The 24,417-nt window shown below is 31.7% G+C and overlaps 1 protein-coding gene across 4 annotated transcripts; it reads right to left on the bottom strand.

Annotated features, from left to right (window-relative positions):
• Positions 1-355: 355 nt before the first annotated feature.
• Positions 356-22,108, bottom strand: LOC107866441 (protein PAF1 homolog). Of its 4 annotated transcripts, XR_007053478.1 has the most exons (5): positions 21,963-22,108; positions 21,818-21,881; positions 5,532-5,600; positions 4,776-4,875; positions 356-540 (listed from the first exon to the last, which is right to left on the bottom strand). XR_007053478.1 is itself a non-coding variant. In XM_047409209.1 (4 exons), the coding sequence occupies exons 1-4, from the start codon at positions 5,979-5,981 to the stop codon at positions 502-504; spliced, it is 315 nt and encodes a 104-aa protein (XP_047265165.1). In that variant the 5' UTR covers positions 5,982-6,297; the 3' UTR covers positions 356-501. The 4 variants fall into 4 exon arrangements, 2 of the variants coding, with proteins under 2 accessions (XP_047265165.1, XP_047265166.1); XM_047409209.1 differs by lacking the exons at positions 21,818-21,881; positions 21,963-22,108 and adding an exon at positions 5,875-6,297; XM_047409210.1 differs by lacking the exons at positions 4,776-4,875; positions 21,818-21,881; positions 21,963-22,108 and adding an exon at positions 5,875-6,297.
• Positions 22,109-24,417: the final 2,309 nt, after the last annotated feature.

Below are 24,417 nucleotides of genomic sequence, written 5' to 3'. Positions count from 1 at the left end.
TATTTCAATAGATGTGCTATCTGTTGCAACAGATAAAGTCCATCTGTTGCAACAGATATATGTCTAAATATGTTCTTTTTTTCTAATAGATGTGTCATCTGTTGATAAATTCCAACAGATCACCTACCTGTTACAATATATGTCTAAATTTGTTCGAATTTTTCAATAGATGTGTCATCTGTTGCAACAGATACATTATCTGTTGCGATATTTGAATCTAGTATTCTTTTTCAATTAATAAGTTCAAATCTAATGAATAAATAAAATTCGTAGACAAAATAAAATAAATCGAAGCCTTCATAAATTAGCTGAAATAAGTCAACGAATAAATAAAATGTAAAAAAATTGTTATGGGTACAGATCTCAACAAATACATCAACAACAATTTAAGTATACTTCCAAGGATTGCTTAGACAGGCTCAAGATATAAAGATCTACTCAGTATGGACAAGTTGTTCTTCATCCGGTGCTATGGAATTCGACTTTGCTCGTCGTGGATCTTTATTGTCGCTTGCGTACGATTTCTGCGCTTTGTGTTCTCTGTATTTTCATAAAAAAAGTATCATATTGTCAATGTTGTTCAGCAGTAGCTTCTTCTACATCCATCTGGAAAGCCAGAATTGGTCAATGCTAATCACGGAGATACAACAAAATGGAAAAGGATAACTCATCTCTTCTAGCAAATCAAATAGGTCTTCCTACCATTTTAAATTGTCCTAAACATATTATATTTCTGTTGCAACAATGAATCAACTGTTGAGATAAATTTCTACATGAGGAAAACCCTGTGTGATAATTTTTAACAGATGAACCATCCATTGCAACATATGAATCATCTGTTGCAGAAGATAGGTCGTCTGTTGGTACAAATAAAAGATGTACGAAGAGCTGTTTGATTTGCTAAAATAGATGAGACATATGTTGCACCAGATAAAGTATCTGGTGCAATAGGTTAGTCAACTGTTGCAACAGATGTATATATCTATTTGATAATTTTCAGTAGATGTGTTATCTGTTGAAACAAATATTTGTCTGTTTGTTTTGTCAGTTGGAAGACATATAATATATTCACCTTCTTCAGATCGTACTGCTCTCCTTTGGACATTGTACGTTGCTCAGTGCAACACGCAGACAGAGGAGTTACAATTTTAGTTTTTTGGATGCCTGATAATGCCCTGGAAATCACTCTCCTTTTCCTCTTAGCTCTAATCTCTAATGGAGCGGATGAAAATAAAATTCTCTTTGGTGGAATGAGACCCCTCTTAGATGTCAATTCCTTTACAGAAGCAGTTAATGCATTAATAGGATTAATCACTACATCATGTTTCGCCCTGCAGTCTTGACATTTGCATGCAGAACATTCGCTGGGAGAGGCAAAATCTGTATAACCAGTATGATCATACTCATAATGGTTTGCTTTAAATACTGTAAGAGGAGCATCATTAGCATCAACAGCAGCACCACTACCACCACCAACAGCTCCATCAATAACAACAAGCCCACCCTCCAAAAATTTTTTTTTTAATGGTTATTGCTCCAAACAATTCTATTTTTATTCTGTCGATGACCTTAGGGTCCGATAAAGTTTGCACAAACCGTAAAGTAAGAAAAAATGGCATCTTCAACTCTCGATTGGTCGGAACTAGTGACGGATGGACATTCTAACATAAATCATTACATATATTAGAATGATGATTAGATCATTCAAAAAAAATATTAATTAAAAGAAAAAATTAATTATAATTATACTTACTACATCCTTAGGGGGGTGAAGAGATCAAGAAATTTTGCATTTTTATGAGTTTTGGCCGACAACCATCTCAAGATTCTTAGACAGGAAACTCCTTCCTGGTAGTTCACTTGTTGTCTCAAATAAGAAATGGCTTCAAATGCTCAAGCCTATAAAATAACGCCAATAAATCAAAACCATTATTGAGTGAAAAAAATGAATGATATCATAATAGAAGAAAGAAACATTTACCATGAAAGCCCATGGGAAGCTATATAAGTTGACTGTCTTTGGCGCTAACGGAGTCAACAAATATTTGACAGTTATTTTGAAGCTTTTATACCCCATGGATAGCTGTTAAACGCCTCAAGATACTCGGAGAGCTTTATTAAACCGAAGCTTATGTTGTTGTTAACGTCTCTCTCCCAAAGAATATTATGTACAAACCAAACCAAGCACAATGACTGCTTGTGCTTCTTTGAAAGTCCTTTACCTTTTAATACTTCTATCAAATTTTTGTTTTTGACGCTTGGACCAACAATGGACACCAGGTCATCACGATCACACGACTTGCCTTTGCTTTTTTTGGGTGTGCGGGGTACTTTTTTTGGGTTAGAATAGGTATAAGTTGAGAAGGAGGATAACATTTTAGTCTAGTAACTATGGCAAAATCCTTCCAACCAAAATGAACAGGCATGCCACAGTAATTTATCCACACCTCATCCATCTTATCTTTGTTTTCATACATAAACCTACGTTTGAGAAGTTCATATACCATTTTCATTTGGAAACGAGCATTGTTGTCCTCCGGTAAATCAAGATATTTCTCAAAGCAGCTGTCCCTGAAATAAGCATCCAATTTTTGTTCTCGAAGTATTTTTCTGAAGGCGTCAAAAGATTTTTCCATGGCTGACTTAACCACGAAATCACCCATTAAATCTGCGGCACTATCGCACTGCATTCTCATAGAATAACGGTCAATGCTGAAGGCTTTGACCAGCTCTTCGGTGGAAGGGCTATTAGCATCTGCATCATCTCTTTTGAAACATTCCTCCTCCCCGTGTTCATCATATTCTGCTCCCGATTGAGATAACGCTTGTAAAGCAAGCTCATAGAGTAGTGGATGTAGCCTAGCTGCTTCACTTATTCCTTTACTTGGACTTGATTCAGTTTCTGTTCTTTTGGGAATCATATTATCTAAAATTAACAGAAACATAAAATAATATATTATTATTGATTAATGCATCATTAAAAAAGGATAACAGTAAATCAAACAAGCAAAACAGTAAAATAACAGTTGCAATAGATCTCCAATCTGTTACACCGGGTAGTATATCTGTTGCAGCATATAACCAAACTATTGCAGCGGATGAGTAATCTGTTGCAACAATACAAAATATACCACTTATCTTTTAAGAAAGATGAATGGTCTGTTCAACAGATCACAAACTATTGTGACATCATCTGTTGCAACATATGAGTGATCTGTTGGAATAGTTAAATAATCCGTAGCAACAACTGAGTAATCTGTTGCGACAATACAAAATATATCACTCATCTGTTGAGAAAGATGAATGGTCTGTGCAACAGGTCACACATCTGTTGCAACACATGAGTGATCTGTTGGAACAATTATCAACGGTCAATATTATTTAGATTTCTTCCAACATAGATTCGTCTATCGCGGCAGATGAATGATCAGTTGAAAATCAAGTCTTGGACTTTTCCTATAGGAAAAGTTGGTAGGATTTTATCCAACAGGAGTTTCATCTGTTGCATCAGATCATTAATCTGATGGTTCTTCCATTGCACCAGATGGTTAATTAGTTGCATCGAATTTTTTATCCGAAGCTTAATATGTTGCAACATATGGAAAGTTGTTGCATCAGATTATTAATCTGTTGCATCAGAATTGTAATCTGATGGTTCCTCTGGTGTATCAGATGGTTTATTTGTTGCATTATATGATGAATCTATTGCATCAGATGGTTAATATGTTGCACCAGATGGGTAATTTATCGGAGGAAACAGTAGCACGATTTTGTTAAACAAAAAACAGAAATTTCACCATTTTGACCATGAACAAGAACAGAACAAATCAAACCAAATTGTCCTTTTGTTTTTATAAACATAAACAATAAAAATCAAACTTCAAAAAAACACAACAAACAACAAAATATCATAATTCACTTCGAAAAGAGAAGAGAAGAGAAGAAATACTAGAAATTAGGGTTTAATTCAGACCGCATTTCAAATTAGTGCAACAAATATTGAAATTGTTAATCAATACTCTAAGAGAAGTTGGCTCAACTTCCTTGTTTTCTTCAAAACTAAAAAGGCCATAAATTTTTACCTGTGAAAGAAGAAAAGGACCGATGAAGAATTCGAAGCTGTTGTGGCCGGAGAGCAAGGCTGTCACGCCGATTGAAGTCGAAAAGGAACTGGAATCCCAACTATTTGTAGTCGGATGTTGAAGTCACCGAGGATTGAAATAAGAAATTTGCAGAATAGTTGGTTGGGAGAGAGTTGAGAGAAGCTGTCGAGAGAGGGATGAGAGACAGGTTGATTGAATTGAAGAGGGGAACTCGAAGCTCAACTATTTGTCGTCAGGGGTTGAAGGGAGAAATTTTACAGAACTGTTGGTTGGGAGAGAGTTGAGACAAGCCGTCGAGAGAGAGGAAAGAGTGGTTGATTTGGATTGAAAGGGGTGTGGGTTGGGTTGATTTGTATTTTTGAAAAGATTAGAAAGTTTTGAAAATATTAATCAAGTCTACAATTAACTTAATCAAGTTTACTAATGATGTTTGACCCTATTTGTTAGTCAATGTCACCAATCCTTCATTCAAGAGTTAAAAACACTTTTCCTTCAATTTTCAACTTTCTTGATGAGGGTTATAGGATCGTCATCATGCAACAACTCTTCATCTTCTGGAGCAAGTGGTATCTTTACACCCTTGGGAGGACTAAACAAGGTAAAAATAACAGATAATTTTTCCATTATAATGTGATGCTAAAGGAAAACGGAAAGAGAGAGCACGTAACATACGCTCATATCAAGAAGGTCAAGCGGAATTCCAAGGTCTGGTTCAACATATAGTTCAGGCTTGTGCATTTTCTCCAGTGAGGTAGTTGCGTATTTCGTAAAGCTGCACACTTAAAGGAATCGTTCTTAGAAGAAATGACAACAGTAATGCTCTGACGACAACCTGGAGTTTCATGTATCACAATCTACACAAAGTGTGAAGTGCTGAAGAAAAGTGGAAAAGACATCAAGATAACATCTCATTCAAAAGCTTTGTTCTGCCCAGCAGTTTCTCCAATTCAATAATTCTTTGTATATATATTGCTCACATATAGTCAAAATCCTTCCAAAAGCACTTCCATATGATGCATCAAAATGCTTGTGGAAAGCCAATGGAAGTGCAGTCTCCCATTCCAAGGAAAAGAAATTCAAATGCAAATAGCACTCAAAAATGAAATCAGGATATGCAACACACAACATTTAAGCAACATCAGATAAGCTTACTCAATCTATTAACTAGGACCTGCCTCGTATAAGCTTTCCCCCAGAAAAGGATGCGCTAAACGCTTGCCCACTCTACAGCAGACTAAGTAACTACTAAACCAGAAGTCATTTCATTCCTCATAGATGTTAGTCATTGCACTCAAACTTCTAATTCTCAACAATGTCACTCAGCTACATCTAACATGAGAAATATAACAACAACCGTTAAAGCAATAGTCGATCAATAGGTAGAATACAAGCGAAAGGACCAGCAGAACGGAAAGTAGAATCACATACCGATCAGGTTCTTTTCTTAAAGACAAAGTCCTTAGCTGCGCTGACGGATCTGGTAATTCATTTCTGAATCTGCAGAATACATACAAATTACAGAATATTTAGCAATCTCCATGTAAAACCATGTGTTTGTCCCTAATGTTAACATATCATAGTATTTTCACAAATAATCCTCACACACAAAGGAACAACTTAAAAGAAAATACTCCTTGCTGAGTCAATCAAACAAACAAATTGAAACGAAGGGAGTAAACAATCAGGTAACTAGTCCAACGTAGAACAATTGGAACATATAATGATCAAACAATCACTTGGCAGGTAAATAAATCCAGAATTAACATCCTACGTCAACTTGCCATGAAAATGTGTTGGCTTCTTTAACGGATTTTCTGTCAAAGGGGCAATTCTTCTGTGAGATGTATGTGGTGTACTAGTTGATCCATGACCCTTCATGCCAGAAGCTAACTTTTGGGTTTTCTGAAGAATCCTATTCTGTGATTCCCTTAATTTTGCTGCCTTTCGATTTCTCTCTTCTTCCTTAACCTCCTCTCTTCCTCAAGTCTCAACCCTCCCTGAAGAAGAAGAAGGTGCACTGCCTTTTTTGCTAACATTCATAAAGGTGGCATAATCTAGTTTTCTTCTTTGATTTTATGGCTCCATTGTGTTTTTCTTTACACCAATATCTCTTAATTTGGTAAAAAGAAAAAAATATTTATTGCAATTAGTTATAGTAATATTTTCTTTTTAGAAAAAAAAAAAAAAGAATGTAGTCAAAGATTATTTTTATTAGTCTGACAACCAAATTACATAATTAAAGATCGACTAATTTAAGTTTTCAAATTCTCAATACTTTAATTATAAGGTCGCATTTAAATTTTCAAATTTGTAAATGCTTTAATTATTTTAATTCAGTAAAAAGAACAAAAAATTACATAAAAGTACATCCAACGAGGTTACGTTACAAAATATAGTCGATTTAAGTTCTTAATAAAAATGGCTCAATTGTATAGAACCAAAAAAAATACATTTCAGTTTGTAGCCTAATTATAACTATTAGCATTTAAAACATTTCAAGTCCACGTAGTTTGCTTAATCCATTAGAGTTCAAATAGTTTGCTTTTTTGTGTGTGTGAACACTATTCATATTTTTAATATTTTTTCCTCTCCTCAAACTTTGATTCAATTACACTTGTAATTCATGCATAAATTTCTCAAATTTGTCCAAATGTTTGTGATTATTAATGGTTAATAATCTACATAGATTCTTTTCTTTTAAAGAAACTTGGGGGCATTTTTTTTCAAATGAATCATCAATGGATTACATTAAAATCCAATATCTACTATCATAAGTTTTTTTGCTACTCATTATTCTAACGAGTTCAACGCCTGAAATAACATTATTTTACTTCGAATTAAGTTGGACCACATCGATGACCTGAATGGATTGCTTGTTGATTGTAATGTGTCTACTTAGAGACATTATTGAGCATTTTTTTTTTTTTCAATTAATTGAAAACATTAGTAGAACTTCAAAACTTATAACTTGAAGTGATTTAAACAAAATTGAGTTAAATTTCAAAAAGGACTCAAAGAAGAAGTAGAACATGTTAAATTACATCGATTTATGTAAATAAACTTTGTTTCGAGTGTGCACTGCTATAAAAGAATTGAGTATATATTGTAAAAATTAAATTTGAAATTTCGAACAATTTGGTGCAACTTTTGAATGAACCTAATGTTTGAATTCAACGAAGAAGATGAAATCTATTTTTTTATATAATAGTGTGTAATATTATATAAGTTTTACTGAGGGTATATCAACTTTCATATATCTTTTTTTCTCATTTTTACTTTTTTATCTAATAAATGCAAATTCAACTAAAATTCGACCCAAGTCTATATACAAAACTAATTGGCTCTTTTACCTTTTTCCTATTTATATTATTTGGTTGTTTTATATTCTTATTTTGGACCAAAACAAATAGTGTGTTGTACAATAATTAGCTGACCATTTCAATACTCTTGATCATACGTATAGATAAAGATCTATATTTCTCAACCTGTTATAGCTATCAATGTATTACAGATGTTCATTACATTATTTCATGGACAAGCTTAAAATTAGATAAACTTATAATTAGGCTTACAATTTGGATAGATTTATAATTGGATAAATCTTGCATAATAGCTTATGTTCTTCAATAAATAGTAAATCAATTAATTTAAGTTATACATCAACACATTAAATAATATATCAGGTTTTCTCCATATATTTTTCTTTGGCACATTCATTTTATTGTCTTTGTTTTATAACATATCATCAACAGACACTCTACAATCTCGAACAAATACTTTAAGAGTATTAAAGTTATGAACTTTTTTTTCTTAATTAATGTTGAATCTTTCTATACTTGAACTTTTTATTCTACATATATCAAGCAACACCTATCTATCTTGGGTATGGATGCATAACTTATCTTGACGCAACAGGTCTGGCAGACACCTAAGGGCGGAGTCAACCTTTATAATGCGGGTTCATTGAACTCCCACTACAAGAAAATGTATCTATAGCTATGAAATCTAAGCTATGAATTTAAATTTCGTAGCTATTATCTAGTAATAGCCACAAAAATTTCAATCCCATAGCTATTTACTAATTTATAAAATTTCTCAGCCACACAAATTAAATTGACAAAACTAATTTCTCATATTTGCTACCAGTAATTAGTAATCGTGGTAATAATTGACTAATTAGCTACAAATTTATTGCTACAATAAAATTTTGTAGCTAATCTCATAAGTTTTTGTCACACCATAAAAGTTATCATAGCAGTAGTAACTCTTTTAGCCACAAGAAACTATTTGAGGTAAAATATGTAGCTAATTTTTTTATTTTTTTTTGCGTCAGGTTATAAAACTTGTAGCAATAATCAAATGATATAGCCACATCTTTTTTTTTTTTCAATAATAAAATTTCGTAGCTAATTATTAATATTTGTTACAAGTTGAAACGTATTGTAATAATAGAATCTTTCAGCCACAAAAAATATTTAAAAATAAAATATTATGGATGAATAAATATTTTTACTTCAATTTTTTATAAAATTATTTCAATAGTTAAATGATAAAGCCATAAATATTTTGCTACAATAAAATTTCGTAGCTAATTATTTATTTTTGCCATGTATCAAAACTTGTTGTAGCAATAATGACTTTTTAGCAATGAAAAGGATTATTTAAAATAAAATAATATAACTAAACAAATACTTTTGCTTAGATTACTAATAAAATCATTCATGGCGATAGTTGACTTAATAATAGCTATGATTATTTGTCATGACAAATGATTTAGCCGTAAATTTAATATTATGGCAAAATTTGATGGCTAATAATTATCTTTTACTACGAGTTGAGATTTATTGCATACTGATACTATTATAGTGTAACTAGAGGTGTTAAACATTCATTTTGATTCAATACTATATGTCTATTTGTTGAATATCGAATATAATTTCAAAAAATAAGTGATCATATCTAATTAATTTTGATTAACTAATTATATAGAACATAAATATAATTTCACCAAATTTTTCTAAAGTTTCATCTTGATCATGTTCTTTTGAAATTGTTGTTTGACTCAAACTTGTTTTATCACAATAATATGTTTATCAATTTAATGTGATTAGAGGCATTAATTGTTAATTTAATTCAATTTTATAGCTTATAAGTTTTAAATAAATATTTGATTATATTTATTTTAACTAACATTAAATTAGGAGAACTTCAATAAGTCTCGTTCAAACTTCATCCTCGTCAAGTATTTTCGAAATTGTTATTTGGTTCATACATAATTTATTGAGACAATACTTTTAAAAATTTAGTAATTATATTGGTACTTCATCATCCCGATTCAAATTTATTTGATCTTACTTCTAAGCTTTAAATATAATTTAAATAAATAGGTAATACACACACAAAATAATTGTGTATATACAAAAAATAATAATTAAATTTTAAATAACAAAATTAAAATACAAAAGAAAGTATAATCGCCAATAATAAATATTTTATAAACCTACTTATAACTTTAAAATTATCAACTTCCTTTCTACCTTGTCATCTCAATAGTTTATTTTCATTGCAACGTGATTTTTTGGATGTTTATTATATTTTTATTAATTGCATAGTCAAATATTTTTACTGAAAGTTATAAAGATGTTTATATATGCTTGGTGCTTTATTATTTTAAATTAAGTGCATATTTTTTAATATGGGAGCACTTACTCTTTTAAAAGTATTCATAAAAACTTTAATAAATCTAGAGATATTATACATGATATTAGTATGTACATTCTACGATGTACATATATTGTTAAATTATTACGGAATTATAATACTTGTAAATGTATGTGACTATTTGAATATATTAAACTATAAGTATTTATTTTATGTTCTATTAAAAAAAAATTATATTATAATATCTTTTGTGTTATCTATTCTCCTCTTATATTTTTTTATATGTAATATTTGCATGAGTGTTTTGATGCAATATGAATTAATCTAGAATATAAATAGATAAGTCGACCCTTTAACGAATATACTTAAGATATTATATTAAGATACATACACTGTATAAGAAAGTATAAGAAAGTAATGTACATTGACATTTTAATTGATTTTTTTATTTATAATTTTATTTTATTATTAAAATTTATATTTTGAACTTGACATTTAAGTCATATAATTCATGTAATTTTTATAGTTTCAAATTAATTAAACTATAAATTGCAATGCAAAATTGATATTTTTGTTTAAATTCAAATAAAATAATTGAATGTTTTGGAAGTATATTCCACTGGAATAACATACTTTAATTTGAGTTTAAAATCATATTATTGATATAAAAATGAATTAAAGTGACATTTTAAAAAAAAATTATCATAAAATAATTTTTAACGTGAAATTTTGTTTGGATGACACTTGCCACCTCAATATTATTTTGTTTCACCTATTAATATAGGTAGATTTTCTAATATTGATAATTTTATTTTATTTTTGAATTTACTATTTTAAACTTGAAACTTTGATCCATATAATTCATTTTAAATTCATATACTTTTTCTTTTTTCAATTCTAACTAAAAAGTATAATTCATATCCTAATTTTAAATTAAATTGAAATAATCAAATATTGTAGAAGTATGATTCCACCACAACAGAGAGCTTAAATTGAATTTGAATTCACGTTGTTAATATATAAAAAGTTGAATTGATATTTTTTTTTTAAATTTCTATCTTAAAATAATTTTTATAATTGATTTTATGGTAATTGATACTTGTTATCAAAATATTGTTCCATTTCTCCGATTTATATAGAAAGATTGTGTACATTTTATGATATTCACAATTTTATTTTGTTTTAAGATTTTCTATTTTAAACTTGACATTGTAATTCATATAAATCATTCTAAATTTATATAAAATAACACTCTCAATGTAGTTCCATAAAGTGAATTTAACTAGAGTAGAATATATACACACCTTACTCCTACCTCAGAAATTGAAAAAGGTATTTTAAATTCATATATAGCATTTGTCAAAAAGAAAGAAAAATATATACATATAATACAATTGGCCAAAAGAGAAAATATTATCATTGTCTTTCTTTTGTTTTAAGTTTTAATACAATTGGATTTCTTTTGTTTTAATAAAATGAGAATTTTCGTCCCATGTTAAAAAAGTTTCCTCCAGCCACACCCCCACCCTTCCCATTTCAAAATCCAAAATCTCCCCCCAAAAATAAAAAAATTCAAAAGATTAAAATTCCCCCCCATAATTTTATAACCTAATACCACTTCTCACTTAACAAACACTCATATCCCTTTACCCTCTCCCCAATTCATTGTTGTTCCCCTCTTTCCTCCCCTCACCTCCCCATTCGTCTAACCCGTATTTCAATTTATAATTTGAGTTGAAATTATTTATTTAGTGTTTTGCTAAATAACTTTTTTTTTTTTTAGGCGTTACAATATAGAATTCTCCAAGTAAAGGTAATTTTCTATTCATGTAGGTTTTAAAGAATTAATATTGAAATTGACATCTTGTGAGATTACATTGAGTATATTACTATTGTTTTATTAAAATTTGACATCTATAACAATAGATTTGAAAAAGTTTATAAAGTGTGCAAGTTTTTTTGATTCTTTGGTTGCTTCGCACTTTTTCTTGTTTTTATTGATTAAAACATTTAGAAATGAAGTATCTAAGACATATTTTTTCTATCGAAATTCTATCTATACACACTATAATCATTATTCTTGATATTCTTGGTGCTAATATATTTTGCAATTATTGATAGATATATTAGTGAAAAAAGAACATATAAAAGACAACTTAGAATGGATATTGATCAAGTTAAGATGCAGTTCAAGAACATTGAAGGAGAGAGAGAAGACCATGCTGCTTTGGATTCAAATAAGATGTTGTCTTAAAATAATTTTATATTATGACAATTCTCAAAATTGTAACAATTGTATATAACTTGACAACTATTTGGGATTCGTAGCCAGATTATGTAACATTCCGAAGAACAAGGCTAGTAAAAAATTCTTTAATTTATAAAAATGAAATTGTTGAAAATTATTTTGGATTTTAATAGTTTTTATTTTAGTTTAATTATATGAATTCTTGTGATTAATAATGCTTATTGAAATATTCTTCTATTTATGGCAATGAATTTTTATAGTTTAGCCACATATATACTACCAAAAATATAATTATACATTTTTACTTTTCATACCAAATTAAAAGAATAATTATAATTTATGTATTTCATGACATAAATAATGAATTCTTAGCCATGTATAAAAATATTTGTGACAAATTCTTTAGTTGATAGCCACAAATTTTCTAACTCATAGCTACTATACAAGTATTTTTATTAGGAGTCTCAAATATAAAATAGCCACTTATTTTAGTTTTCATAGCAAATCTAGTCTTTTGCCATAATAAAACATATTCTGCCTATAAAACTTGCTATAAATTTTACTTGTCGGGGCAAAAGAGTAAAATTATTTGCTATAAGTATATATTTCATAGCAAGAATTTATTACTATCACAGCTACAAACATAATAATTTTATAGCTGTAAGTATTAGTCCTTAGCCACAGGCCATGTAAATTCTGTAGCTATATTTTAATTATGCCACTTCTTGCTACGGAAACAAAATTTGTGACTAAAGTGTTTAGCCACAGACTTTTTCATGTTTAGCTACGACATATTATGTAGCTATATATGCATTATGTTGTAGTACCCCTTCGAAAGAAAATTATACTAATTATATTGGGTTCAATAGGTGTGAATGGAAATTGAAAAGTTGCTTGGAAGGGACACAACTCTTCGAGTAAAAGACACACTATTTTGGAAAAAGGTATGACTGTTTGGATGGTTGTGGCTGTTCAGAAAAGACATACTCTTTCAAATGGACAGACATGACTGTTCAAAGAGGATACACCTTTCCGGTGAACCATTGCCACCTTTCGGAAGGAGCACTTAATGGCTATATGAACCTGCATTTTTCCACAGGTTTAGTATGAATTTTTCTGCACTTGAAAACATTTCTTGTCTTCTAAAATACTCTGTGTGATCATCTGACTGTTGAGTGAGTTCGAAGAGAATCTGATCGTTTGAGGTACCACTATAGTCGGATTGTTAGGTCATTTTATTCTGGGAGGAAAATTCCGCAACCTCGGGTATTTAAGGGGAATTATTTCCTTAAGGACACTTCGTGAAGTCAAAGGACTTAGCCTTTTTCTGTTTCATCTAATTTCTAAAAAAAAAAAGACACTTCTTTGAAAGGTCTTTTTTATCTTGTGTTGAGGGTGTTACTAACTTCATAAGTATTCTTGTTTTATACTTGAACTTGTGTTGAAGTTATTGTGCCGAAATACAGATTTTGTGCACCCGAAAACAACAATCTTAAGAAAATAATTTTGAAAAAAAAAATTCTTGTTTGGTGAAATTTTCTTTTCACTAATTTTTTTTTGAAATCTGTATTGCTTGGTTTCTGGAGATTAAAGTTTTTAGCTTTCTACTCCGTTTGAACTTAACTAGTGATTTGAAGAAATAAAATCTTCATCACAAGTTAAAGATCACTCGGTTGACGATTGGAAGTCATAAAAACTTCGCCGTTAAACTAGAAACAAGAGGTGTTTAAAGTTGCTGCAACTTTATTAACAGTATTTTGATATACTAAAGTTACTGTCTTATTGTGACAGGAAAATGACTACTGACAGTCAAGTGCATGATACTGCAACGACTGTGGCAACAACTAATGTTGCCACAACGAGTCGTACGAATGCTCCGCCGGCAATGGCACCGGTGGAGAAACCCAAAAAATTCACGAATATAGATTTTGAAAGGTGGCAACAGAAGATGTTCTTCTACCTTACAACTTTATGTCTTCAACGATTTACATCTGAAGAAGCTCCTGAGATGCCTGAAGGAACTTCAGACCAGGAGAAATTTGTCGTTATGGAGGTGTGGAAATACTTAGATTTTCTATGCAAGAATTACATTCTAAATGGACTCCAAGATGAACTATACAACGTGTATAGTGAAATAAAGACGACAAAAGAGTTATGGGGAGCGCTGGAAAGAAAGTACAAGACGGAGGATGCGGGAACCAAAAAGTTCTTCATTGCAAGATTCCTAGAGTTTAAAATAATTGTCAGCAAGTCTGTTGTATCGCAAGTCCAGGAACTGCAAGTTATCATCAACGTTCTCCTCGCGGAAAGTATGATTTTGTTGAATACCTTACTTGAATATATTAAAAATATTCTTAATGTTCACATGAATTTAACTGTAGGTTTGATCGCGAACGAGGTGTTTCAAGTCGTAGCAATAATAGAGAAGTTACCCACCTATGTGGAAGGACTTCAAGAACTACTTGAAACATAAGCGAAAGGAGATGTAAGTCAAAGATCTTATAGTAAGACTCTACATTGAAGAAGATAATAAAGCCGCAGGAAAAAGGTTAAAAGGAAATTCTGCAATAAGTGGAGCAAATATTGTAGAAGACGACCACAATAACTCCAAAAAGCGAAAGAAAGCTGGACAGGAGAGCAATCAATCCAAGAAGAAATTCAAGGGAAAATGCTTTAATTGTGGCAAGATTGGCCACAAGTCTACGGATTGTCGTGCCCCAAAGAAAGAAATGAAGGACTAAGAAAATATGACTGAGTCCAAGAAAGAAATGGACGATCAGTGTACCATACTGTCTGAATGCAACTTGGTGGAAAATCCTCGAGAATGGTGGATGGATTCCGGTGCCATCCGCAACGTTTGTGCTAATAAGGAGTTATTTGCTGCTTTTGCTCAGGTTCAAGGTGAAGAAAAGATATATATGGCCAACTCTGCAACTGCTAAAGTTGAAGGAACAGGAAAAGTTTGCCTGAAAATGACATCAGGCAAAGTGTTGACATTGAACAATGTCCTGTATGTACCGGAGTTACGAAAGAACTTGATTTCTATATCACTTCTTGACAAAGTTGAATTCAAATGTGTATTTATTTTCGAAAAAATTGTACTTAGTAAAGGAGAAGTGTATGTAGGAAAAGGCTACCTCACAGAGGACCTATTCAAAATGAAAGTTGAAATCAATAAAAGTTAAGTTTCTTCTTACTTGCTTGAGTCTTATGATTTGTGGCATGAACGATTAGGCCATGTCCAATTATAAAATATTGAAAAAAATGATTAACTTAGAAGTTTTGTCAAACTTTGAGTGTAATAAATCAAAATGTCAAACGTGTGTGGAACCAAACTATGCTACGCATTTGTATAAGTCCGTTGAAAGGAATTCCAATCCCTTAGATTTAATCTATACTGACATTTGTGATATGAAGTCAACGCCATCTCGTGGTGGGAAAAAGTATTTTATAACTTTTATTGACGATTGCACTAGATATACTTATATCTATTTGCTAAACAATAAGGATGAAACAAATAGATGCGTTTAGGCAATATAAAACAGGAGTTGAAAATTAGTTGGAGAAAAAGATAAAAATGATAAGAAGTGATGGGGCGGAGAATATGAATCTCCCTTTGCATAAATATGTGAAGAGAATGGAATTGTCCATCAAACTACGGCCTCGTATTCACTTCAATCTAATGGAATTGTGGAAAGAAAAAAATAAATCTTGAAGGAAATAATGAATGCCTTACTTATAAGTTCAGGTTTACCGCAAAACTTGTGAGGGGAAGCTATCCTTACAGCTAACTGAATACTCAACAGAGTGCCCCATAGTAAGACACAATTAATTTTATATGAACAATGGAAAGGAAGAAAACCAACTTGAAATATTTCAAAGTGTGTAGGTGTCTAGAGAAGGTCCAAGTTCCTATGCCTAAAAGAGTAAGGATAGGACCTAAGACAATGGACTATGTGTTTATAGGATATGCTAAAACTAGTAAAGCATGTCGATTTTTGGTTCATAAATCCGAAAATCCAGATATCAATGAAAATAGATAATTGAATCAGATAATGTTGAATTTTATTAACACATTTATCCATATAAAACTAGACATGAACATTCTAGTGAAGGGTCTAAACGACCTCGAGATGAACCAAGTGAGAATGTACATAATGATGAGAATCCAAGATATAGTACACGTCAAAGAACGTCAACTTCATTTGGATCAGATTTTGTAACATTTCTCTTAGAAAATGAGCCTCAAACGTTTAAAGAGGTGATGTCGTCGTTAGACTCATACTTTTGGAAAGAGGCAGTCAGTAGTGAGATTAATTTAATATTAAGCAACCATACGTGGGGATTGGTTGATCTTTCTCCAGAAAATAAACCTTTAGGTTCTAAATGGATCTTTAAAAGGAAAATAAAAACGGATAGTATTATTGACAAATACAAGGCTAGACTTGTAGTAAAAGGCTTCAACCAGAAATAAGGACTTGATTACTTTGATACATACTCGCAAGTAACAAGAATAACATCAATTCAGATGTTAATTACCTTGGCGGAGGTATATGGTGTTGAAATTCATCAAATGAATGTGAAAACAGTATTCCTAAATGGAGAACTGGAGGAACAAATCTATATAGAACAGCCTGAGGGTTTTGTGGTTCCAGAAAAATAAAATAAGCTGTGCAAACTTGTGAAGTCACTTTATGGACTAAAACAAGCACCTAAACAATGGCATGCGAAGTTTGACCAAACCATGTTGGCAAATGGGTTTAAGATTAATGAATGTTATAAATGTGTTTACATTAAAGACACTCCAAATCACCAAGTCATTGTTTGTTTGCACGTGGATGAGGTGTTGATCATCAGTAGAGACATTTCGAACATAAATGCTACAAAATGAATGCTTGAGATAAAGTTTGATATGAAAGACCTTGGAGTTGCAGATATGATCTTGGGAATAAGAATCCATAGAACTCCACAAGGATTGGCATTGTCACAGTCTCATTACATAGAAAAGGTACTTGACAAATTCAAGTATTTAGAATTTGGTATTGCCAAGACTTTATTGGACATGAGTTTCACACTTCAAAAGAATAAGGGTGAAAGTGACTCACAGTTGGAGTATGCAAGAATGTTGGAATGTTTAATATATATCATGAATTGTACACGACCAGACATAGCATGTGTTATTAGTAAGTTGAGTCGGTACATGAGTAATCCCAATAAAACTCATTGGATGACAATGAAAAGAGTTTTAGAGTATCTTAAATACATTCAAAACTATGCTTTGCATTATAATAAATATTCTGTGGTACTTGAAGGATATAGTGATGCAAATTGGATCATCGAATCGAACAAAGTAAAATCTACGAGTGGATATATATTTACTATCGGTGGAGGAACAGTCTTTTGGAAATCATCCAAACAAACATGTATTGCTCACTCTACATTGGAATCTGAGTTTATCACATTAGATAAAGCCGATGAATAAGTAGAATGGCTCTGAAATTTCTTGGAAGATATTCTTTATTGGTCCAAACTAGTGGCACCAGTATGTATACATTGCGATAACCAGGTTGCAATAGGTAGGGCAGGGAGCATGATGTACAACGGTAAATCTTGTCATATAAGACGGAGACATAATACTATTAAAGAACTTCTCTATAGTAGAATCATCACTGTTGACTATGTGAAGTCAAAGGATAATGTATCGGATCTACTTACAAAAGGCCTATCTAGAGAAGGAGTTAAGAGGACATCCAAGGAAATGAGTTTACGGCCTAAGACAAGTGAGCATAGTGGTAACTCTACCTAGCAAACCGGAGATCCCAAGAGCTAGGTTCAAGGAGATCAAACAAATTTGTGTCTGACAGGTTCAACATTGTCAATATACCCAACTCATTCTCATGATGTAGACAATGTTTAGTAAACAAGGATAACATTTATGGTGTGAAGTCTTTTAATGTTACCTAAATTTGGTAGATTTGAACAAATACTTTAATCCATAGGATTGAACGTTTAGAAATCACCTATGTGAGGGAGAAGTGGAAGACACTTCAAAGAGTATGTTAGTAAAGGTCTATTCTCTAACCTCTCATGAGACTGGAACATATTCATAGCTGAAACGAACAAAACTGTGAGAACCATAAATGGTAAAAGGCTGGTAGTGTGGCATGTGTTATCTAGGTGTACATTAAAGCTCGACGGTTCAAAGATATCAAATCTACCAATTGACCGAGTGCATTCGATACATGTTCACTACGAAAAGCTCAAAGGAAAACCCATTTATCCAAATGCAATTAGTCTTTGCTTGATGATCATATACTTTTCCGTAAAGATTTACAAAGAGTATCCATTCCCCATTCATGTGGAGGATAGTTGGGTTCAATATGTGTGAATGAAAAATAAAAAGTTGCTTGGAAGGGACAACTCTTTGAGTAAAAGACACACTATTTCGAGAAAAGGTATGACTGTTTGAATGGTTGTGGCTGTTCAGAAAAGACACTCTTTCGAATGGATAGACATGACTGTTCAGAAAGTATACACCTTTCCGGTGAACCATTGCCACCTTTCAGAAGGGGCACTTAATGGCTATATAAACCTGCATTTTCCACAGGTTTAGTAGGAATTTTTCTGCACTTGAAAATATTTCTTGTCTTCAAAAATACTCCGTGTGATCATCTGACTGTTGAGTGAGTTTGAAGAGAATCCGATCATTTGAGGTACCATTATAGTCGGATTGTTAGACCATTTTATTCTTGAAGGAAAATTCCGAAACCTCGGGTACTTAAGGGAAATTATTTCCTTAAGGACACTTCGTGAAGTAGAAGGATTTGACCTTTTTCTATTTCATCTAATTTAAAAAAAAAAAAAAAAACTTCTTTGAAAGGTTTTTTTGATATTGTGGTGAGGGTGTTACTAACTTCATAGGTGTTCTTGTTTTATACTTAAACTTGTTTGTGAATTCTTGTTCATTTTCTTGACTAAAATTCAATCCTCTGTTTTTCCTGAAAACTCAAGGCTCCGTGTTGCTTTTTTTGTTGAATCTTGATGTGTGAATGCTAATGTATGGTTTTTGAGAGTTGAGTTTTTCCTGTCTGTTTCGTTGAGTCCCTAAAAGTGTTCATGACTTCCTACTTCTTCAATAAAAAAATGTCCTAGGAAGTGTCTCGATCGACTTTTGTTCCTCCACCACCACCATCTCAGTCCAGAGGAATCCATTGCTAGTGGTGGAATGATGAATCCTCATATACACAGTACAACATTCCCTCCTCCTTCTCCGCCCCCTGATGATTCTTTGTATCCACCTCCACCTTCGCCCCACCCCCGAGGATTTTATGTATCCACCTCCACGTCCACCTTCACCACCGCCTTCCAGACGGCCTCTCCCTTCGCCACCTCTTTCTTCATCAGTTTCTCCTCTGTACCAACCTTTTGAAAGCAGGGTTAGTACAGAACAAAGGCGATAAAAACTATTTAAAATTTTTGACTATGTCACAATTATGAATTTTAACAGATGCTGACAATTTCAGTTATTGAAGTAGGGAGATAAAATGACAAATGTAATTATTTTAGTAGAAGAAGAAAAATAAAAGCCACAAAATGGCAAAGAAAAAATATAGAGTCGCGTTTTAAGTACAACCCTTACAAATCAAAAAGAGAAGACAAGTCATGTCACGTGCTATATTACAAACAAAATAGAAGTGAATATTCAAGCAAACACAGTCACTCAAGCAAGAACAAACTAATAAAATATTTTTTGCAGCTTAAAATTTGTTAGAAAAAAATTAAAATCAACTAGAAATGCGAACGTAATGGATAACAGTATAGAATGAGGTTTATAAAATCATTAGACGGGGGTTAATGAACCATTATTTATTAATTAATGTGAACAATTTTAATTAGCCTTTATTTAACTCAACTAACTTATTTGACACTTTAGAAAAATAATTTAATCTAACTTAAGTTTCACAAATCAATTGCAATCCATCATTTATTAAATATATAGACATCAAATTTATAAGTAGGGTGTTCAACTAATTATTTTCTCATTTTATTTAAATTGGATGAGTAATGGGGAACATTGATTTCATTAAATTAAATGTCTATACGGAATAATTTTTCTTCTTTTGTTATCGTTATTCCTAGTTTTATCATTTGTGTGCTTTATTTTATATAAAGGCCAAATGTAAAGCATCACGTCATCAATTAATAAAATAGATATGTTATATAGATACCGAAATCACAGGAGAAGAACAGTGACATTCATCTCGGCACGAAAATTATCATTCAAATTAGCATCAGAAAATATAAATTTAATCAAGAATTAAAAAAAGAATGCGAAAGAAGTAGTTTGTAAAGATAAATGACTCTGATCCTTATAACATGTATCGAAAATATAAGATCGGTCAAGAATTAGAGATAATCTCGAGATGAATTTAAGAGTTTGAGTTTATTGTAGTCTTATAAAATATAATTTTTAATCTTTTATTATTTTTCTTTCTTAATATCGATGTAACTTTAACTTGAATTATTTTTTAAATTCATGAAAAAAAAAAGAAAAAATATAAAGATATTATTAAAGTTGTCTCAAATTTCTTAAAAGACACCTAAAATTTGCGAGAGTCATATTACCTATGAAACGAGTTTCAACCACAATAAATATACCACTTTGACCTATTTTCAGAGTAAGTGTAATATCACAAATGAGGAGGTGCATGAATGAGTTAAAATTCACCTCCAAATCAATATAAAAATTACCATGTGGTATTAACAACTTGTCTTCTCCAAGCAACTCATCTTCTCAAAAAAAGAAGAAGAAATTTACAAAGTTTTCTTTCATCAATGTAAAAGCAGAAAAAAATTGGTGTCTCTACTCCATCTATTCACTTTAATCAAAACTCCATTCATGATAGCAATTTTCTTACTCTTCAATTCCGTATTTCATCTTCCATCAGATATCAAAAATTAATTTTCTTTTTTTTGATTTTGTAATGATGTTCGTCGGGGAGGACATTAATGGATCTGAAAGATTAAACCCATCATACACCTCGACTTAATAAGGTAGCAATTACCTATTGAGGTAGCAATTAAAAGAGATTATATCAATTTTTGCATTTCTATCTGGGTGGAGAAGTGAGTTCGATTTAAGAATGCGTCATCGGAGAGCAAGGAAAGCAGCAAAGGAATCAGAGGTTCAAATTTTGCTATGGACCATGAGGTAAAAAATTTATTTGTAGTAGAGAAAGGGCAAACTCTTATACAACTTACGATCTCAGAAAGAGCATGTGATTGCTCAGTGTCAACGCGAAAAAAGTTCTAGAAGTGAAACTCAACGGAGAAAGAAAAAAGGGGACAGGATGATTTCGCCGTCTAAAAGGAATACTGATAGAAGAGTGAAATGGATTAAAATAATAATGGATGAGAGTTTTATCCAGTACTATATTAAAAAGATGGAAAAAATAATATTATATTATTTAATAAAGGAGTGAGATGCACTCTCTGAGGATGAGAATATAACTGGTGTAAAAGTGTGCATATATTATGGTTAAGACAAGTTTCATGGGATAAAAGAACCGCTTTAATCTTAGATGTCTTTTTGAAAATATGAGACAACTTTAATGGTATGTTTATGTCTTTTCTCTAAAAAAAATTTCACCAAAAAACAAAGGTAGGAGGATCTTGCGGTCAAAGAAAGGTGCAACAAATAGATCTACGAGCTTGAAGAGGGGCAGACCTAACATCAGCTGAAAGAAGAATTGAGAGATGAGAAGAGGAACAGACACAGTAATTGAAGCGCGGGAGTAAGGCTTACCAGATTCAAGAATGTCATTCCAGATGGAGTGTTGCATCGGTCCCTTTGGCAAAGTCCCGATCACCTTAAAATCAACAACGAAAAATCATTATTAATGAAGAAGAGAACACGAAGAGGCAGAGCAAAGAAGCAGAGGAAGACTTACCAAGTGACAAGAGTGAAAGAGATAGATAGAGCAAGAAGCTACAAATCCATGGCATAAGGAGGAACACAACCCAAAGAAACAGATTGACTAGCTGAGAGTTTTACCAACAACAATCTGGCAACATGCTTGAGATGCGGCAACTTTTTATAAAATGTAAGGGAGAAGATTTATCTAAGAGTAGGAATGTTTATATAGTAGGGCAAATTCGGACATGGGCCATTTGGTGGGCTCAGGTCATTCTGATTTTTACCGTTTTTGTGAACTTGGGCTTCTTTCTTTTAATAAAATAATTTTTGGACCCAAGATTTGATTAAAGAAAAATCAAATTATGAATCTCCAAACATTATATTTTACTCTGATTTTCAAACTATACATAAATTTTCAAACCATATATTATACCACCATCCATACCATACATTATACACTGATCAAAGTATGCATTATACCACTATCCAATACCAACACCAACTTGTGTATTAGCATATTAATATACACTGATGAAAATTATTCTATATCATATTTAATACAACTTCTATCAAATTAACAACTGGTGTTATTATATGAATTTTTTATTGCGAATTAAATTACGCTTGAAATCTTTAGTGAATTTTTTAAAAAAGAAAAATCTTACTACACAAGATTTTTGCATTATTTATACGATCCATATTCAAAAAATGTTACGTTCAAATTTTCACTGATGTTGAATCAAAATTAAATATTTGATTTCATTTGCCACACTTTAAAAAGGGTCGAATAAGTTTGTTTGAGAAAAAACCTCAAAATTTTGACGGAATTCAATATCTCCTTTGAGAAAAGATTAAGACATCTAGTCACATAAGCTAGTCATTGTTATGAATTTTGAAATTTTACAGTAGGAACTTCGTGATGATGTTCTGACATGAAATTATTCCCAGAATCCTAAAAGTAGTTAGTTTTGAATTTTTATCTTCCAAATATGTGGTCTTGAATTTTTGTTCGTTGAAGTGTGTGGTCTTAATTTTTTGTCCCCCCTAAATAAGTTCTAACTTTTGATTATAAGGTAGAACTTCTGGTAAATTGTGTAGGGTTTAATCTTGAAATGTCATAAATATTTACCTTATGAATAAGAGTTAGAACGTTCACCCTATGAGTAAAATTTATCTAATGGGGCAAAAATATCAAGAGATCACTTATGAAGACCCTTTTTGTAAGTTTTTTTTTTTTATGGGGGACGAAATATTAAAACCAACTCATTTTATGTCTATTTCTAAACTTAACCCAATTGTGAAGTTTCACTTGTAAAATTTTAAACTCCACGACATGACTATTTTTCAATTACGTGAACAAAATAAATGATTATACGAGTGAATTGTAATCCCCATCTCTACTAGGAGAGAGAACATGCAGCGGTGAAATGATCAGATGAACTTTTGTACTTGTATGAGTTTGTAATATGGATACTTTTACTTATCTTTTTGTCATCTGAATCCTTTAATCCATTAAAATACAATATTTTACACTTGTTTGACCATTAACCGAGCATATATGATATTAAATTATTGAGCTAAAAAAACGCGTTTTAACATGTATTTTAAGCGAGTGAAATCAATATTTTTCATTTAAAAATTAAAGTAAATTTAAAAAAAGGGACAAAAAAAATAAAAAGAATCTCAAATTCTCTTCATCAACCCCCCCCCCCCCCCCCCCCCCCCCCTCGCCCCCCACCCCCCACTCAGCACCATTACCACCACATCCAGCCAACTATTCCCCCAACCCCTCCCCTGTCCCCCACCTCCCACCCAGCAGTACTACCACCACATCCATCTTTTGCGATTATGTCATTTGGGGCTGGTCACTAACATAGTTGAAGTAGCAACTTTGATTGTGGTTCTCGATGGAGGGGCGGGTTCCAGTGGTTTTTAGATGAGAAAAAAGAAAGAAAAGGTTGACTGGGGTCGTTGGAGGGATCGGTTAGCCGATTGTGTTTTTCAGGAAAACAAGGACGATGTCTAGGTGGTTTTTAATCGAAGATGGAGGAAATTTTGGATTGTTATTTTTTTTATTTTTTTCTTTTTAAATATTATTTATATTTTATATGTATTCTTAATAGTTATTTTCTTATAGTGTCATTTAAAAATGACGTGACATGCCACATACAGTCGATTGTATTACATTCATATTAATTGGATGAGAAAAAGTCCAAACTAAAAACTCAAATAAATACAAAGGTTCACCTCGTCATTTCGCCAACATGTAGCTAAAGAACTTGCTATAATCCTCTCTCCTTTTCATTATTTTATTAGTTGAAATAATAACGTAAAAAGCTAAAAAGAAATTGAATGAGGAGAGAGGAATAAATTAAAGATGCGAAGAAAGCCTTCATATATTTCATACACTGCCACTTAAACTCTAATGCTAATACAAATCCTTCCCTTAGTTATTATGTTTAAGAAGGAAAAAGGGAATTGTGCATTTT

The sequence above is a fragment of the Capsicum annuum genome, chromosome 3 (genome assembly GCF_002878395.1).
Source record: "Capsicum annuum cultivar UCD-10X-F1 chromosome 3, UCD10Xv1.1, whole genome shotgun sequence".
Classification (NCBI taxonomy): domain Eukaryota; kingdom Viridiplantae; phylum Streptophyta; class Magnoliopsida; order Solanales; family Solanaceae; genus Capsicum; species Capsicum annuum.
The sequence above is the reverse complement of the archived record's forward strand: the minus strand, read 5'-3'. Positions and strand labels throughout refer to the sequence as shown.

What these genes read in the sequence shown, in the direction of transcription:
- LOC107866441 (XM_047409209.1), bottom strand. Translation starts at nt 5,981, where the DNA reads ATGAAGGGTCATGGATCAACTAGTACACCACATACATCTCACAGAAGA. An exon ending in TTAAGAAAAGAACCTGATCG is followed by an intron (nt 4,876 to 5,531) that starts GTATGTGATTCT and finishes TTAAGTGTGCAG; the next exon opens with CTTTACGAAATACGCAACTA. An exon ending in TTGACCTTCTTGATATGAGC is followed by an intron (nt 541 to 4,775) that starts GTATGTTACGTG and finishes ATGAAAATACAG; the next exon opens with AGAACACAAAGCGCAGAAAT.